The sequence below is a fragment of the Eufriesea mexicana genome, unplaced genomic scaffold (assembly GCF_001483705.2).
Source record: "Eufriesea mexicana isolate 0111107269 unplaced genomic scaffold, ASM148370v2 scaffold100, whole genome shotgun sequence".
Taxonomy (NCBI): Eukaryota; Metazoa; Arthropoda; class Insecta; order Hymenoptera; family Apidae; genus Eufriesea; species Eufriesea mexicana.
Genome location: NW_016908280.1, coordinates 2,074,598 through 2,094,015, shown reverse-complemented (window position 1 = coordinate 2,094,015; position 19,418 = coordinate 2,074,598). Strand labels below are relative to the sequence as shown.

Here is a 19,418-nt window from a genome sequence, read left to right as displayed (position 1 = left end):
CGGTCGGACTTTATATACTCTAGGATCCCGACCGCGCCCCCGGTTGATCCCTTCAAATCATATCCGCTGATGGTGCAGCTTCAGCCATTGTGCAAGAAGGTCAGCATCCGGCACACCCACCCCAGAGACGCGGGTGCCTCGTCTGACCTTCAACGACGATCCGTTGCGAAACGATCGGTTCCAACGGGGAAGCAAAACCGGCACAGTTTTTCTCGCTGTTTCTTCGTCCCTTCCATTTTTCCTCGCCTCCTCTGTTTCGCTTTACCGCTTAATCCGGACTACCCGTATCGTCGCCGGTGCGGAATACCGAGCGAACGAAGATCGATCGATCGTGTGTGGATCGGTGCACGGATCGGTTGACGACGAAACGGGCAGCTTCGCGGTTAACGCGTCGGCGGGGATAGATTTATCGTGTTCGCGTCACGAGCTCTTTTTACGGGCCGGAACTCGGTAACTAGAGGGACCGTCTTTCGTGAAAAGGAACTTTCGGTATTCGCCCTGGGTCCCCTTTGTGCCGACGGGCAAAGTTGGATCGTTTGGTTGCGCGCCGTAATGGGATCGGGCGTTTCGTGCGGCCATTCGTGAGAACCTTTCGTCTTCGGCAATCTCGGATCGTTCGGCGGTTCGCAACTTCTCCGCGACTTGTTCGACTGGTAAAACACTCGGTCCATTAAACAGCGCGAAAGGAGCGAAGTTCTTGGGAAAGAATGGAAGAAACGAGGGAAGGAAAGTGGTACGTGGACGAAGTTCATACGAGAGAAGGAAAGTGTGTCTTCCCCGGGAAAGATAAATGGCCACGGTTGATATCGACGGGCGTAAGGAACAAAGGAATCGATTAGCGAAAGCGCTGTGATTAGCGTAATTTGCGATTTCTCCGGCGATAAAGGGGGACGAATAACAGGTAACCGTTGGCGAGCAGGCGTGATCTTCGACCTACGGTATAATTGGCCTGAATGTTTCAAGCGTGCCCACCTCGCTTGCTCGTAATTATCCACTCTTTAGCGTTAAATTAAGTCCTTCGATCTAGCCTTTCCTTCGTGCCACTGGCTCGCACCGCGAATTAGGGAAGAGTCTTGCGAAAGCGCGTGTCTTACGATCGCCTCTTCGAATTCTTCGAATATCTTCCGTTAATTTATCCCCTTTTCAACCACGAGATGCCAGGATAATTTCGATCGTTCGTAACCTCGCGTGCCTCTGGTCGAAAAACCGTGGGCGGTTAATCGCGTCATCCTCGTGAAGCAACCGATCTCTTCGCGGCAACAAGTCGGGCTGTAGCATTATGGGTTCACGTTCTCAGGGATTAATACGGTTTTCATCTCCACGTACTGCCTGCAGACTGAAGCTGCGAGCGTGAGCGTGTCGAGTCGAACGTGACCTTTATGCCTCGTGGTCGCGGAAAAAGATGCGATCTTCGTTGCTCCAATTATCGCGCCCCGATCGATACACGGTTTTGTTCCTCTCGAATTGGACCACGCTCGAGTACCCGCAAACCGCGGTGCCTGTGTGTGGCCACACAACGATCGCACGCTTCACGCTCGAATCTTCCATTACAGCCTTCCATTATCCTCGAGGTTTCCGCGGAGAACCGTGTGAACCGCTCTCTATCTCTCTGCTCGTCTCACTGTCTAAATTATTGGAAGAATGCGCGACGCCGATGCAAACCGGTGTCGCTTTATTCGATATCCACGGTCGTCGCAGCTGATTTTATCGAACGATTTTCCAGCACCCTGATCGGAAACTCTATGGTTTAATTGTTTGCCCAGTTCGTTAAACCGAATGCACCTTTCGGTGCACTCGTGCAGCCGCGACTGCTCTATTTTCTGCCAAGAGGATCTCACGGGTGCTCGCTGGGATCGTACGGTTTCGCCATTTATTTTTCGTGGTCGCCGCGAAGGTACCAGGGTGAACGCGAAAATACCAAGGTGGGACGGGATCGATAGGAGCGACAGGCAGCAGCTTCGAATCGATTCCGACGTCTGGCCACGGGACGATCTCCATCGCGGCGGGGCTCTTGAAATTTGCAGCCGCGCGAAACGATGGAGGAGGAACGGCCGAGATTGAACGTGATCAATGCTAATGGTGAGACTGACATTTGCAATCATTGTCTGCGCCACGGCGCGGACGCAATGCATCGGGATTCTTATGAGAGCAGAGCAGCTTACCAGCGGCTGATCCTCGCGTCGTTCCGCTTCGACTGGGTACGTGTCCGAACGGTTTCCAATTTAGGCTCGCACCGACCCACCTTGCCAATCAATCGTGCCATATAAAGCTAAAGATCAGGGACAGAGACGATAACGTTACTCGCTTTATTTCTCTCCGACTCTGCGACTCTGGCCTGTTGACACTAACTAGCCTTTCGTTCGGTCTAGGCTCGGAGAGCGGTGATTATCACGGATAGAAATTAAAGCAGAGGGTGAAGCGAAAGCTGCAGCATCTCGAGCATTAATCGGTGCAACCAGAAGAAGCTGCTTTTCGAGTTCGATCTCGAGTGCAATCGAATGACAGGCACTCGAGGTAGGTGCACGTAAGAAGCAACGTGGAAACCGTGGTCTCGCTCGATGAGGCTGTCAGAGTCTCATCAAAGGCTCAATGACGAAATGACCTTGGCCGCAAAACCCGGGCTCGGCAGCCTCGTAAGCAGATTCTTCTGGGAACTCGTGTAGGAATCGCACACCCCCGAGAGTGAAAGGACCACGCCTGATCGTGCTCGACGATCCGCTGCATCAGCGTCTTCGTTTCTCTTCTGTTGGCGGGAATTACGAAACCGTTCTCCATGATCTAACGATTTTTCAACGACCAAACTGCACGTTTGCCGACCTCTTGCCTACCTTCTCTCTGCCCGTTTCGATCCCGAGCCACCTCTCGCTGCATCGGTGACAGATATTCGTGCCAGTGACGCGAAAAATCCGAGAATGAAGTTCGTTAGGTTCAGAGTGAATTATTCTTCTGTATATACTATACTTATATGCTTATATGCTAATGCCAAGTCTTCTGCCAAGTCAGTAGTAAACGATATAAAATATCGAAGAATGAAATTCCTTAAATTCGACAAAGTCGAGTGATCATCTATACCCTAGCTAGATGTACCCACTAAAACGCGATGTTCTTAGTTATTCCGTCTGTCAACCCTGTGGTGAGAGCTAGCTAATGGCCCATCTACCTATGCGTGTGTAATATGTGCTAGTCGAGATACGCATACGGGTTACACAGCCCTGGGACACGATATTCGGTCGTTCTGATCCCCAACAGCTTCCCGCTAAACTCGTGACAGTTACCAATCTTCGTGTCATAAAATGTTCGAGGAGAAAAATACCTCGAATGGACTGAATTAGTCTGTGTCCTCTCTTTAGTCTGCTGCACCGTTTAGAAGGCAACTGTGCTAATTACTTTGCCTGTCAACCACTGGCAAGTGCTGGCTAATGGTTCATCTACCTGTGTGCATGTGGTATGAGCTAGTGGTCGAGAAACGCATGCGAGTTATACGACTCTGGGCAACGATATTTGTCGTTTTCATGTCGAACAGCTTCCCGCTAATTTCGGGACAGTTACCGATCTTCGTGACATAAAATGGCATAGAATGGTCGAGAGAAGCAGTTCCACAAATTGACAGAGTCGATTCTTGTCGTCTCTTCAGCCTAATGCATCGTTTAAAAGAAAACGATGCCAATTATTCACCTGTAAACCCCTCTCAGGAGTCTACAATCGGCTGAGGGTTGATTTACCTGCGTATATACGATATGGCCCTCTGTTGACATATGCATATGGACTATATAATTTTGGACAACGATATTAGGTCGTTCTGATCTCCAAGAGCTTCCTACTAGCTTCAGGACAGTTGTCGATCTTCATAAAATATTCAAGAAAACAATTCCTCAAATTGACAGAGGCGATCCATGTCAACTCTTCAGCCTAATGCACCGTTCAGAAGACAACGCTACCAATTATTTCGCCTGTCAACCCCTGTCAGAGGTCTACTCCGGCTTAAGGGTTGATTAACCTGCGTATGTGCGATATGACTCATTGATCGACATACGCGTGCGAATTATACAATCCTGGACAACGATGTTTGGTCGTTTCGATCTCCAACAGCATCCCGTTAATTTTGGGACAGTTACCAATCTTCGTGACATAAAATGACATAAAATAGTCAGGAAAAACAATTCATAAAATTGGCAGAGTCGATCCATCTCATCTCTTTAGCCTAGTTCACCGTCGAAAAGCGAATGGTATCAATTACTTCGTTTGTCAACCCTTGTCAGGAGTCTACAATCAGCTGAGGGTTGATATACCTGCCTATATACGGTGTGACCCACTGATCCACATACGCATGCGGATTCAGAGCCCTAGACAACTATACTAGGTCCATTTGATTCCATCTGGGTGCGCCTGAAATGCACGTTTACACGTTGCTTTTGGATTTAGGGATTTCGCCATAGCACCCGTTGATCTGATTCAGCCTTGAAATATGATTCCAGCCTTATCTCTCCGCCCTAAAGATTCTTAATGGCCGATTCGCTAAACGGGGCATCTCGGCTTAATGAAAAGTCCGAGCGCAAGGAGCATTCAGAATGCACGTCCCTGCAGTCGTAATCTTGACGTCCCGTCTAGAGGAAGATAAAACGGTCGCCTTATCGACTCCATTCCACGGTCCTCACTTTATACCCATTGCGCCATTGTATCGTTTTAATAAATACTTCAGCGGACCAAGCGTTTCTTCGTTTCGTTCTTTGTCTTCGTCATTTTCTCTCCTCCATTCTTTCCACCTCGCGAAGGAGCAGGCTTTGCCGGTCTTTCGTTAATGATATTCCCGATTTGTATCAGCATTCGTTCCTCGGCAAACTGCGCGGACCGACGAGATGTCTAACTCCAGAGTCGCATAGGCCCGCGTGAATGCTCGCTTCATGCAGTTTAACGCAAACATCGCGTCGCTTCCGCGTGGAAAGTGCCAGAGCTGACAGAGATTCATTATCGAGCGCGATGAATCGCGGTAAAATGGCTTGTCAGAAATCTGCTGAGCAGCAGCAGCTCACAGCCTATCCGAATGTTTCACCTGTGAGGGACGATCCGAATAGGAAGTTCGCGTGCTTCCGGTTTCACTGAAGAAGAAGCAACGGAGACATGTCTTCCGTTTGTCAACTCGCTGTCAATAGGCTCTTTGATCCAATTCTGCAGCTTATTTTATTAGTTTTCTATTGAAGTCTTGTTTCAATGGATTCACCCGAGGCATTGAACTTTGCAGTTGATACTCTTTGGCAGAATATAGATAATTTCGTGCTTCGAACATGTCGTAAGTCGAAAATTTAGTTACGACAGAGTTGTAAATTAAACGGAACGATTCAGCTTGTCGTTATTTTTATGAAAATCGTGTCATTACATTGCAATGACTTGGAATTTAGTAGATACTGGGACTTGAGTGGATTCCACGCAAACAGATCAGTCTGTCAGATCGGTTCCTCTCGATGTAACTCGAACATATAAAACTTTCTGATAAATGTTATCTTCCTCTTCGTTCTTTTCTTGCAAGTTATATACGTGGAGTCCACGTGTGCGGGACAGTTATGGGCCATCGATGAAAAGATACTTTGTCGTCTAGAAAGAGGAGGAGAGAATGGAAGAAGCGAATAGAAAGGTTACGAGATAGTTTCCAACGTTTTGTCTTCATCGCCTCACGGTTGGTCGGCTTCTCGGTCCTCGAAGCAGATTCCACAGGATTCCGCGGGCTAGCACGCATCCAGTGACTTTTATTTTATTCACGGTCAGCTGCAGACCACTGGAAGCCTGTTCCATCGGGATCTGCGAGCACTCGCGAACCTGGAAGAGATTTAAAGGCTTTTTAGCCGCTGTTAAAGCCGTATTTGTGGTCAAATCGACCTGAAAAGTCCGAACCTCTTGGCCGAATATGACGGGTCAGCACCGGTCGATCAGATTCAATGCCTGCCTCATCTAGATCGACCCTTGATCCCGAAACGAGGATTTCTAGGCTGCTTTCAGCCACGTGAACCGCTTCTACGGCGATCTGCCACGGAGTCCTGATCCTCCGCGTGTATTCTAACCACGATGAAGATGCGGAAGCTCGATTGACCGTGCAAAGGGACGTGACTACGAAAAGAGGGATACGGTAGGTCGAATTCTAGCCCAGAGAAGTTTCTCCAGCCATTCGTGGTACTCGAGTGACCTATTTTTATTCTCCATCGAGCCCGATAGCTTATACTCCTATCCACGAAGAATTCTCCTCGATTCGTGACACGAGAAGCATGCAATTGACCTACCTTTCTTCGCCATCTGTCGTTGTCCACCTAAACGCCCCGTCCGAATAGCCTTTGACAGAACTTTGCAGTCCAAAGCGTATAGCGAGCGTGGTCAATGCGAGCGTGCTCGAGTTTTCATTAATTTCAATGTCGAAGTTCGTCCCGACAGAGAGGATGCATCTGAATCAAACATCGTGTTGACTCGACGAGTTCCAGATCGATTTCGACGTTGATTTCCTTTTCATCCTCGAAATCCTCGCATCCTAGCTGACCGGGTATCGTTTTACAAAGCGCGTTTCGTCCTCGCAGTCATCTAACGATCCGTCCACGCTTCGCGAAACGGGTGACCAGTTCTGCCTCTGTAATCATCCATGAACCAATTACCGTTTGCCAAGTGTCGCGTCGTTCGAAAGACGATCGGCTCAGGATTACCTTACCGCCGTCCGCGTAACTGGGCTCCAGGTTCGCCGCTCAGCTTCCGGTACATCGGGCAGCGGAAGTCCTCAGGGTTCGAGGTCCACGCGACTCGATCGCCTTCGCGAAATTAAGAACCCCGTTTCACCGGCGATTCTCGAGGAATTCGAGAAAAATTTCGGAAGCTAGAATATACAACGAAATCATCGTTACTCGATCGGACGTGAACGCAATCATCGTTACGCGTCCGTTGCTCCATCGAATATCGAGTACCCTTGACAGAATCGAGTAGTCGCAAGTTTCGTGACGGCTAGTTGGGCAAGAGTCTCAGAAGGCAGCGAAGCAGCGCACTGAGCTCGTCGTCGAAACTAAAGACACGAAAGGAAGATTAACCTCATAAAATTGCAGACTCGGACCGGGTCTATTATTCACTGCTGTCAGCGCGTTATTAAACTTGCATTATGCACCGTTGACACTGTCGTATCCTTGCATCACGACACCGGCCAAGTCGTTTGCTCCATGCGAATCAATTTAAGCGCCATCAGCGAGCGGATCAACAGTTCGCCAAGCTTATATAGACTGTCGTTTCGCTGTCGGCAAATGCGAACTGCGAGGTGAATTCGCGGACGAAAATTTCATTCGCGTGACACATGCCACGGGACGTCATTAACGCGTAAACGGGCAATTTCGATTCGCTCGTGGAACTTTCTAACGAGCAGACGGCTCTTGACAAATCTGTCATTAGCAAGCCGGAGTCGAACGATCGGTAAACGGTGCAGCAACAGGCGGTCGATCCGGAATTTAGGATTTCGTTAGAGGCTGCTTCCTTAAGCGTTTCCACGAGCGCGGTGAGGATTCGAGAAGACAGAAATCAGCTTTTGCTCCGGGATAACGATAGAAATTGCGAACGATTTGGGTGGAAAATTATTAACCGTCTTACCTGATTCGACGACAGTCTCTTGACAGTTGACAGCTGACAGTTTTCAGCGTGTTCCTTTCTTCCGCGAGTTTTCAGCGTTTTCCCTCGACCTGGACGCGTCTGCTGACCCCACGCCGGTTATTTGGTCGTTATTTGTTATCCGCGGAAAGGGATAAGCAACGACAAGAATGTCGATACGAAAGGACAGTTTCGATAGTAACAACGAATACCGAATCAGCGTTTGAAGGAGGGATCGTTTTTAGGAATTTTCGACGGTATTGTTTCGAATCGATTTTGCAATTTTGCTCGACTCTTTTTTCTATTTTTCGCATATTGTATTCACGTTGTATCGCTGTGTTGGGTATGCAGGTAAATTGATCGGACAGAGGGAGGCAGGTTTGAGCGAGGGACGAAACGACGAAGCGAGAGGGTGATGCGGAGGGGTTGATCGAACGAAATAATCAAGAGTGAGTTTTAAATACTGATGCTTTATTTTATATAAAGTATTGTATAAATGTATAAACGCTATAAATATGTGGTATCTATCTATGGTGGTGGTGGGGTGCTAGTCGTGATCGCAAAGAAAGGGTATGACGAGGGCGGGCGGGGTCGGGGGCCGGCAGCGGCGCGCCATCTATTTACATTCATTCACTCACGGGAAGGGCTGACCTACCATAATCTACCGGTCTCTCTCTTTCACTAACATATAACACGATTATATAATATATGTGTAGTGTGTGTATATATACGAGTACACATATAGCAATAGTGTGTGTGCGCGCGTGTGGCAATGTGTTCATATATATATATACGCGAAGGAAGTAGTAGTAATAGTATGTATACATGTATATATATATAAAGAGAAAACATATATGCGCATGGACGAGTAATGTAATAATAATATGTATGCTTGAGTGCGGCAGTGAGTATAACAACTTGTGAGACCGTGACGCGATCGAGGTAGAAAAAAAAGACAGAGTAGTAAATATGTGTGAAGAGCGGCGGCCTTACGGATGGTGGAAGACGTAAGAGAGAAAAAAAAGAGAGTACTGCCGGAGCAACGGTGGGTGTTCAGAAAACAGAACAGACCCAGTTGGTCCAACGACGAAGCGCCAAAGCTTGTCCACTTGCTGGGTCCATGGCGGAGCAGCCGGGTTCAACGTGCTCGCGTTGACTCTCGTGGGTTCTGGCGCGGGTTCGGGTGGTTGTCAATGGAAAACATGGACGCGGCTCGGTGCGTTGCCGATCGTTCGATACAGGCTCATCGTGTAGATCGCGAGCGAGATGTCCACGTCGCGTGCCGTTGCAACCGTGGCTGGCAATCACGGCTTCGTCCGACTTCCTCTGTCGCGTACGCGGTTTTGATGAAAGAAGAAATTGACTAAATTTTACCCGTGCCCCGCGTCTGATGATCGGGCACGAGTCGCGTGGCCGACGAAACGGGGTTGAGAACGAAGACGAGAGCCGCGGATCACGAATGGCCGGGGCCACGGTGTGCACTTTGCCGAGATCTAAACCCGTGATCGTCGATGGCAGGTGCCGGGCGTGTGCCGGGCTTTCGACTCGCGCTTCACCGTGTCTCGATATATACCGACTGGACTTGTGATTAGAATATTCTGACTATATACCGACTACACCACTAACGCCGGCGCTATAACCATGTTCCGAGGTTGGACGAAGCTTTGGGAAGAAGACGTTGAGCGCGTTTGAGGATCGTTTGAGACCGGTAAGTGACTGTGGTGGGTTTGCCGCCGTCGCCGAGCCGAGATCGCTGGGGCCTTAGAACGTCTAGTACTTGCCGAGTGCCCCGGGGATGATAGCTCCGTGAGAGCCGAGTCCAGCGTGGATGGCGCCAGACGGTCCGTTGATCACAGCAACACCACCGTCGTGTCCGCCGATACCAGCACCGATTCCGGCACCACCACCGACAACAGCGATGGCACCTGCAAAACATCCAACCAACCGCGGGTAAGAATCTTGTGTTCCAACCGTTCGACGCGTCTATTCATTTGCGTCGTCCTGTTAGCTTTTCAACCGTCGACCGTTCGATCGTGATACAAACCAGCACCACCGAGACCGAGACCACCGAGACCTGCGCCTGGCGCAGCAGCGGCAGCAGAGCCAGAGCTTCCGTCGTCACCGTTGATGTTACCGCTACCAGCATAGAAGGATACGACTCCCACAGATGGTCCTACCAAGTTGGCGGCACCCTGGGATGGTCCAATGAGGGTGGAGGTACCAGCAGAGGCACCCACGGAGGTGAATGGACCAGTTGCGGGTCCTACGAGACCAGCTGGGCCGGTACGTGGTCCACCGACGTTCTTGGCACCTTCTTGAGGTCCAACGCTGTCGGATGGTCCGCTCTGGGGTCCAACGTTAGCCTTGGGTCCTTCAGCGGGTCCAATGTCAGCCCTGCCTCCGATTACGCCTGCGCGACAGAACAAAAGGGTTCCCTAGCGTCGCATAATCCTCCACCAGAGTATCAGTCCTCCGGAAGTATCCCGCAGATTTTACGCACCACCGGAGACGATTTGTTGAACACCGGCAGCTCCAGCCGCCGCCGCGGATCCAGCGGCGTAGCTGGCACCGAGAGCAGAGGATCCCAAGCTGGACGCTCCCTCTTGAAGGGATCTCGCGCTACCAGCACCCGCTGCAAGACCACCGGAGAGACTAGCACCTCCGCCTACCAGACCGACTCCTCCCAGGCCGACTCCTCCCAGACCTACGCCTCCAAGACCAATGCCGCCATGACCTCCAGCGAGAGCAATGCCAGGTCCATGTGCGATTCCGGCGCGTGCCGTCGCCACTGCCAGACAGGCGAACACAACCTGCGGACAACGCGGGTCGTCGTTTCCGGTCAAGTAATCGCTTCCACCGCCTCGCTCCATCGATTCCCGGCGTCCGCCGCGCGTTACGTGTCCCCGTTGCTTCGTGAAAGGTGCACGCCGCGTGGCACGCTGGTATCGCGAAGTGAAATCAGCGACGAAAAGGAACGAAAACGAACGAAGACGAACTATCCCTGCGTCGGTTTACGGAAGCGACTATCACCGCGAATTCAGACTCCCATTGACTTGGCACCGATTACCGCCAGAGCCCCGTGTAACATAACCGCGGCTTTCACTTTCGATACTCGCTACATGCGAGTAGATTGGCCGCGGAACGGCGTTCCACGGCATCGGGAAACGATTCTAGCCACCTGGGGAAACGTTGTCCCCCTGGCGATCGCCTTTAAAGCGTGAAAGCAACGATGCGACCGGTTGTTGCCTCGTTTAATATCAAAGTCCGCGCGCCACGATCACCGGATGGAAGTCGAGCGTGAAGTTTCGCAACGTCCCGCGTCGGCTGCTAACCTATTCCGAGAGGCGTCGTGCAGGAAAACGCCAGCTCGAAACCAAATGCCGCAACGTTTCGCAATTACTCGCGATACCGAACCGATTACGCTATCTCGTGGCCAATCGTATCATAGACCTACCCCTACCTTCGCGTGTTTCCACCGTCGGTTCACCATCGATCGGCCCTTTTGCACCATATGCCTGATCGCCATATTAGGGGCAGAAATTCCGCCCGAGCTACTCGTCCGTCGATTACTCGCGATTTCGTAAAGAGAAAAAGGAGAGAAGAACGGAGAAAAGAATCCCGTTTTACGCAATCTCGAATCGCGATAAATCGCTAACGCAACTCATATCGCGATTCCGAATTCATAATCGGATAACGACGAGCAACGGAATTCGCCCTGGCCGACTTTCCCCTTTTTCCCTTTTCGAGAAAATCCGAGCGAGGAAACGATTTCGCGTTAAATGGGAACCGATCGCGACAATTCCCGCGGCCATTTTTCTGCCCGTTACTAGAAGCGACCGGTTCTCCGGGCGTCGTACCGCGAATCGATGGGGACCGGAGCACAGGATCGAGGAGAAAATCGGTGAAACGAAGGTGGAAGAGATCGAACCAGCTCCGATCCGTTTAGGTGTTATGAAAAGGGAACGCGTTCGCGTGAGTGGCTGGACGGAAGAAGGAACGTTGGTCGCGCGTCACGCCCAGCGCTCTCTCGAGTGTGTTGCACTTAAACGGCGCACCGCGTTGCCCTGCTATTATGCATATCTAACGACTTGGCGAAACTTTCACATCCCGTTTACATGGAACCAGCCGATCCGTGTGACGTGGTCGACCGAGCCGTTCTCGCGACCCAGCGATCGGAAAACGACCGAACCCGGCCGGCCCCGCGCCATCGCGTCCTTTCCAAACGAACAGTGCTTTGCATACGTCCATTCGGCTCGTCGCGTCCACGAATTTGCGAAATCGCCAACGTTCCCGTTAATCCGGGCAAATTTAACTCGCGGTTAATTAACTCGGTCGCGAACAGACGCGACGCGATGGCTGAACGGATGCTGTGGAGCTAATTCGAATTCGCTTTCAGGTCCGCGGCGAGGATGAATAAAGTAGGCGGCGAATCGAGAGGGAAATCGACGTCGAACGGTATTCGTGAATGAAGATGCACCGAGAATAGAACCGGTCGCGGGTTCAGCTGCTCGCTGAATGACGATGATACTATTACAACCGGTTCCGCGGTCAGTGTACCGTGCAACGAGACTTCTTGCCGCATGAATGGAGCGCGTAAGAAGGGCAAACTCGATTCGTGCGTTCGTTCGGCTGGTACCACGGAGAGCAAAAAGGACGAGACCGTTCGAGCCGTGACATTGAACGCCGGCCAGCGCGGTGCCATCGAGTCTGGCTCGCAGCTTTCGAGACCCGACTTTCGGCGACTTTAGCCCGGCTCACGATCCAACGACTCGAGCCGTAGCTCTAATGTCCCGGGTAAAGAGCGAGAGCGCGCTCCTGTGTCCCAAGATTGACCGTTCGAACTTTGCCGCGACTCGGAAAAGCCACGAGATATACTGGGAACTCGAGGATATCATAGATCGCGAGATCACCACAATCGAACCGGCACCGAGGCACCGGGCATCGGATGCGAACGTGTATCGTGATGGAAAAATCGACGATTTAACCCGAGCAAATGATCGACGATGGATCGGCGAGAACGGATCCAGGAGAACCGCGACGAGGAGCGCGAACGAATACTCTCGGATAATCGATCGAACACCCCACGAAATCACCAACCCCGTGGTGGATACTCACAAAGGCCTTCATGTTTGGTGTGTGTATGGTGGGCTGGTAGTCCAATAAGTGACTGACTTGGGCCGGGCCGGCGGGCCTTATATACGCCTAACTCTACTCTGGCTACGCTCCACAATCACCATCCTTTCGAAAGCAAGGCGCTCCACCACCCTCCCCCCAGAAAAACTATAATCCACGTCGTACCAGCGGCCAGCATAGACCGAGGTAGTCCCACCAGCTGCTTTGGGGGCGAAAGGGGGGTCCCCCCGTTCGCCGCGCCGATACAGAGGTTGCCCGTTGTAGGTTGTTTGCGGGTATTCCACGGCTTCGTCCATGTCGAACGGCCGAGAGAGCAGCCTCCTACTCCACCCGCCCCACCATCTTGGCCTACACACTCGGCATCCACACGGCAGGCCACACCAAGTGCAACACCAGGCACCACCCGGGTTACCTGGTCACCTACGATATCTAACTCTCTCGTGTCCAGGCGTGGTGCACGACGCGTACGCTGCACGAAATCGCAGCGTCGATTTACCACGAGATCGTTCCAGTCCTCGCTTCTTCTCGCGCCTCGCTGCCCACGCAGGTGCATCCGCGAGGATGCGCCGTCGTCCTTGCGAAGGACGTCTTCCAAGATCTCCCCAGGGGTCCCGTTGCATTCGGGGTTTACGATTTCCGTTCACAGAGAACCAAGTTTGCCGTCTAAATCCGCTAGAATTTCACCGGGATGCAGTTGCCTGCCAAAGACATGTCCTGTCAACTATAAAGAATAAAGATCGATCAGGCGTTCATCTTTTCGCGCTGACTCGGGGGTTTTGGAATCCATAACACCTGGCAACGTGCTCTGGAAAGCTAGCAGGCATTCCGCCGTTAACATAGTCGCAGGAAGTTTCGATTGCAAAAGCGAGCACGGATTTAGCCCTGAAACGCGTGCAATTTCTCACGATCTCTCGTTGGAAGTAAAAGCGGGATACTAGCCGCGCGAGGATCGAACTGGAATTCTGGAGGACGATTATTCGGCGGAGGCAGTGGATGGCTCCTATTAGACGCCGGAGTTTCTCCGTTTTTACGGACGGGAGCGACGAGAGAGCGGAGAAGAGACGGTGAGGCATGCCTTGGTGACGCGCCTGGTCCAGGTTATGACCCGCTCGTTACGCGAGAACGGGGACCTCGCATCGGGAAGGAGTTGCGCGTTAGTGGCAGACGCGAAACGCTCTAAAGACTTGGAATTACGGGTCGTTGAATGGCCTTAAGAAACCTGAATTCTTTTCTAAATAGATTGCCCGCCGCTTGTTACTTATTACCTCAACCTACTAATTCCAGCTGCCACGGTGCATAATGAGGGAACCTGGAAATGAGATCAAGCCCGTGAGGGTTGCCTTCCAAAGCGCTGGATGACGCTGAATTACGCCAATGGGTCGTTTTGGACAGACTTTGCTGGGGATCCAGGCTTTTCGTTTACTCTAAATGCCTCGTCTCTCGGCCCTGGTGCAAACGAATCCCTCGTATCCGTTGTTTCGTCGATGGTCACCTAGATCCTGTCATTCGATTTCGTACTTCGATAGCATCTCGGTGGTATTTCGTTTCAATCAGTGTCAGGGGCCTGCTTGTTTCCGTCTTCGTCCCATCGTGACGATCAGTCGTAGTGGGAAGAAAACGTCGGTAGCTCGGGAATGCAAATATCGTTTTGCTGGTACAACTGGCGTGTTAAACTGACAACGTTTAGGTAACTATCGAGAGAAATTCCGGCGGTAAAAATGGCCGATTATCGTTTTTCATCCAGATGCAACGACGTAATCCGCGAGGCTCGTCTAGATCAGCCGCAGCATCGATCCCATGATCGCTGTTACCGAACAAAGAGAAGACATCGTCGCTCGTTTCTCCTCAATTGCAGCCAGCAATTCCCGGCGATATATTTGCAAAGATAACATTATGCGGCTCTTCTCGCGAACCTCGCCCGATCTACATAATTGCGCAACCGTTCGTCAGCGATCCTGCCGCTGCAGGCCGAAGAAAAATCGACCGGCTTCAGCCGTTGCTGATAAAACACCGTCACGGCGGGACGTTCGATAAGCGACTCGGGTTGTATCTCGCGCTATTATCTCCCCTCATCGCGATTCAGTGGTAAATCGTGGATCGGTCCGCGCGGCGAGGAGTACGGGGACGCGGGAGAAGATAAGATAGATAGAAAAATGGAGGGAGAAAGGGAAAGGACATAAAGGACAATAAGGGAAATATAGAGGAGAAGCAATGAGAAAAATGAAAATGGCGGTGAGGAGGAAAAGGAGCGACGACCCTGGGAAAACAACGAACGAGGATGACTTAATCCAGTGCGTCGGCGTTGAGGCTGACGCGAGGCTAATTAAATCAAAGCTAATTAAAGCACGGTTTCGGAATGATTCCTCGGGCGTACGTATCACGGCCGGCTAGTTTTCCGGCTCGCGCGAAGTGAAAGCCATTATATTATTTGGCGTCCGCGAAAAATCCGCCGGTCTATCGCGAAAGTCGCCCGCGCGCCGTATCTTTTCTCGTCAGCCCTGACCGGTTTCGAATATATAAAGCGATACGGCTGCTGCTGTCGGCTCTTTTCGTTCTTGACCACCCTCGAATCGGTAGCCCGATAGATCGGACGTTTACCAAGCCAATTAACCACGCATGTCCTCGGACGTTTCCTCTTTAACGACCCGTTAAAGTTTCACCCGTCGATCGGTCCCGATGCATGACAGCGTCGCTCGTGTCGCCGACCGCGGCGCTGCGATCGCGCTCCTAACGACGTCGCGGGTTACGCAATGGCGGTGGCGAAAAACCGTAGAATTCCAAAGGACGAAGGAAGAAAGGCAGGTGTGGACGGAATATCGCGCGATCGGCTGGATTATTTAACGAACGGGGCACCATTGCGCAATCGATCGTTTCTTTCGTTCACGGTGTCACGGTTGAGTAACAACGTTTGCAGCCTATTAATTGTGCGTTTATTGGAACTTTACGTTCCACGGACGACCGAGAGATCGGGAGAGAGACAACGTTTGCGACCTCGTTTCGCTATTATCCCGCGTTTTTCGTCCAATAGATGCCCATTTGCCTCGAATCGATCGCCGATCGATTGGCTGAACGCCGACCACCGGATCGCGCGCGCCTACGTTCCCCTGATAAAGCCACTTTCTCGAGGGCCCGTGAATCGAATCGAAACTAAGCTACGCGTTCCTCCAGCCTGCTCTATCCTGTCGCTGTTCGCCTCTCGAACGAGAATAAACGCGCAGTCGGTCGGGCGTTTATGTCCGCGGAACGGCGCGCTGTTCGTTCTCTCCGGCGTCGTTAGCGTGGACGCGCGTAACTCATAACGACCCGGTTCCAACCGATCCCATTACTCTTTCCGCCGGGTTTCCTCGACTTTCCGCGCGAAAATCGCCTTTCGCGCGTCGCGTCGCGTTGCCACGCCAGATGCAATTCCATTCGTTCTATCGCGGACGCTGAAACCCGACGCGACGTCGAAACTCGCGGGTAAATAGGGGCGGAAAAGGGGCTACGTATCTCGACCCGTCGTGTGCCTTTGTCGAGGCTGATACCGTCTCCGATGAACTTTGCTATCGAGGTGCAGTCGCGAGTGCGAACCGCGCCACTGCTACCGCCGTTCTCATGCATCGGTCCGTACCAATCGGAGCGTGTCCCTTTCTCTGCGCTGCCACACACCGGTCTGGACCTTAACACGGGTCCACGGTATAGTACACCCTTATGTCGAAACTCCGAAGACCGAACGACGCGCTTGAAATTGTCGGGACGTTGCGACCTTGACGACAAGGTTGCCAACCCGACTCTCACCATCTGCTCGGTCGCGCCTAATTGTCCGGACGCGGCATTTCCAATTTTAATCGCAAACGAAAAACACCAATTTCGGAATTCCACGACAGCATCTTGTCTATAGGGTGACGCGAAAGTAAGACGAAACGTATAATATCGTTACGAGTTTCTCATATCTATCCTGTACTCGGCCTAGTGGGGGAAGAGGTAACTGTAACTTCCAGAAAATAGTAATCCAGCACTTGGTGGGGGGGGGGGGGGTCTTCCAACTTCTGGAACATTAATCCAGATCCTACTAGAACCTTCAGGCAAGGAACAATCGTTCTCTATAAAAAGGGTCGTCTTCCGCCGAAGTTCAGCGAGTCGAGTTGACAGCGTTCAGCAAGGTTAACCTAATTCCACGTCGTGTACGTTTGCAATCTTTTTGCAATTCAATCTATCGAATTCATGGAAGAGTTGTAAATGTGATCTGTAACAATAAATTTCGTTTGATATTACTCTCCATCGAAAATCGCTATTGTTATCCTGTGTCATAAGACGACACCGAGGAGCTTGGCAGCGCAGTGTTTCGTATTTCATTGCAGATAGTGAATTTCATCGTGGTTTTATTTTTGCACCGCTCTGTAGACCAGGCAAAAGCGACAGTTCCTAGGAGACGATCTTCGTGGCAGATCTTCATCGGGAGAAACCGCGATAAGGCGGCGACGCGCGGACAATGACGCGCGCCGCCGGCTGTGATGCGCTCGCGTCTGCTCGGATTTTTATGTAACACGAGGATGTGAAACCGGAGAAATTTTCACGGCGAAGCGGAGAATCCGTGGGAAAAGCGCGCTCGTTCCGCGCTAGCCGCGACGACGACCGATGCGAGCGAGCTGTCGTCTCCACGCGCGTGTCGTCGCGTGCTCGTCCTTCCACCTCGTCCCAGATGCATCGTTGATCGTGCCTCTGCTCGGCCAGACGCGCGCGGTTCTACCTGGTACGACCGATTTCGCTCACAATAATTTAATTAGCCGCCTCGCTGACAGCGAACCGTGTTCGTCGATTTCTTCGTGAGAATTTCAGGGTTGAGTAGTGGCGGATAACGATGAAGAAATCGAGAACGTTTGCGAGTGGAAGGCTGATACCAGCCGTATCTGACGCGGTGCCAGGTCCTTTCGCGAGGCGGGACTGGAAAGGTTTGACGCGATACTGCGACTGAAATTCGCCTATCTGGGGCGTTAAAGGTTAAGGTACAGGATATGGCGTTAGTCAGCGTCCTTGATTGCTCCATCTCTCCACCATTTTTCGCTGCATCTGTCTCTGTATCCGTGCATCGTGTAAACACCGACACGGTGCTCAGCGAATTTTCATCGGGACGGTTGTGCAGTCGAAATTGGTCAAAGGGTGAGTGGATTTTTCTGAAGTTATGTAACGAAACTGGAACAATCACGGATAAGTAGCGTAACGGCCTAGAATTTATCGCTAATCGTAAAACTCGTTCCATCAACGGGAGAACGGTATTAATCGACCGATAATGGCGTTTCGATAATGTAAATCCGACGGCTGCTCGTTTAGCCGGACACGCATCGGGCACGTTCGATAGATTTATTAGCGACAAGTTTCACCCTTTTATGTAATTCGCGCTGGCCCGGTTAACCGGCCTAGGCAACGTGTACCGCGACTCGAGCTCCGATCGTGGCAGGAATCGGCGGAAGCTGGAAATTCGGGCGCCGATTTCGCGCCGATTTCGCGCCGATTTTGTGCCGATTTCGTGCCGATTCCACGATCCATCCGAACGAACGTAGGCCGCAAATTGTTCGGGGAATTTCGTGTCTAAATTCGAAAGCAATTCGCAATGATGGAAAGATCGTGGGTCGTGGAGACATAAACGCAGTGGCGACCGGCCCGAAACGGGATCGCCAAAAGTGCATAATTGTGTGTTACGCAACCAGGTCGCTTTCTATCGTTTTATCATTGAAAATCGTGCAACATTCTTGCTCGCGGCTCGCGCGTGCACTTTCCCCGTTGGTAAAAAGAAGAAACTCGATAGCATGCACTTGGCCCGCAACTGCGCGTGCATCCTTCCACGCTGGAAAACCGTGTTTCTTCCCTCGTTCGGCATTCTTCCTCGCTATCCGCTTGGAACCTCGAACGAGGAACCTGTCCGATCGAGACGAAAAGATCGAACATGAAATCTCGACGTTGCCTCGCGTCCTCGACGTTCACGACTCGGAGTCGAGCGTCGAAATATAGGGGCGAATAGGAGGACGGAGGGGCGCTAGAGGGCACGGTGTCACGCGGATCGAGGGAAATCGGGCACAAAGGACGAATAGTCCCGCGCCTCCGCTCGCGGCGTGCCACAGTTCGCTTCGGCAACTAGACTCGAAAGTATCTTACGCAATAGGCGAAGCGAGATAGTGTGGGCTACCGCCGTCCAGCGCGGAGCTGCCCATCATTTCCGTGTTCTGCTGACTGCTGGTCGCGAGCGCGCGTTTGCCTCTGTCTGCGTGCACCACGACGATCGACCGTATTGTCCGCTTCGTTGCATTTCTCTCTCTCTCTCTCTCTCTCTCTGCTTGACTCGCGAATTTTCGAGTCCGCGTCGTCTCTCGCGACCCGAGAAATAGAAATTACGTCGGAGAATAATCTGGAAGCTGCCTAGGTCTACGCGCAGGTATTCTCGTCTAACCCTACAGGGATTCGGAAACTGTGGGAAATTTCCGATCTCTTCGTTCGGATTCGCTCGTAGACCCTGCTCGAAATGGGTATTCGGAAAACGATCAGAGCAGAGTGCAAAGTTATCTTAAACGGATATCTCTAATTACGAAACTCCGGAGCGTTCTCCAGGTACGCGTATCGTCGCGCACTTTCCAGAGGGGCAGCTTTTGTTTATCGTAATAACAGGGGTGAAGGTAATTTCAGGCCCGGCCGTATCTCCCACGGCGATGGCC

The 19,418-nt window shown here is 51.8% G+C and overlaps 1 protein-coding gene across 1 annotated transcript; it reads right to left on the bottom strand.

Moving 5' to 3' along the window:
• Window positions 1–8,544: 8,544 nt before the first annotated feature.
• Window positions 8,545–12,754, bottom strand: apd-3l (apidermin 3 like). The gene is made up of 4 exons (XM_017910375.1): window positions 12,715–12,754; window positions 10,100–10,409; window positions 9,644–10,009; window positions 8,545–9,524 (listed from the first exon to the last, which is right to left on the bottom strand). The coding sequence occupies exons 1-4, from the start codon at window positions 12,724–12,726 to the stop codon at window positions 9,370–9,372; spliced, it is 843 nt and encodes a 280-aa protein (XP_017765864.1). The 5' UTR covers window positions 12,727–12,754; the 3' UTR covers window positions 8,545–9,369.
• Between the last annotated feature and the right edge of the window lie 6,664 nt (window positions 12,755–19,418).

Bases quoted from the DNA above. Each gene is read 5' to 3' on its own strand.
- apd-3l (XM_017910375.1), bottom strand. The intron at 10,010-10,099 runs GTGCGTAAAATC...TCTGTCGCGCAG, and splicing joins TCAACAAATCGTCTCCGGTG to GCGTAATCGGAGGCAGGGCT. The intron at 9,525-9,643 runs GTTTGTATCACG...GATGTTTTGCAG, and splicing joins TCTCGGTCTCGGTGGTGCTG to GTGCCATCGCTGTTGTCGGT.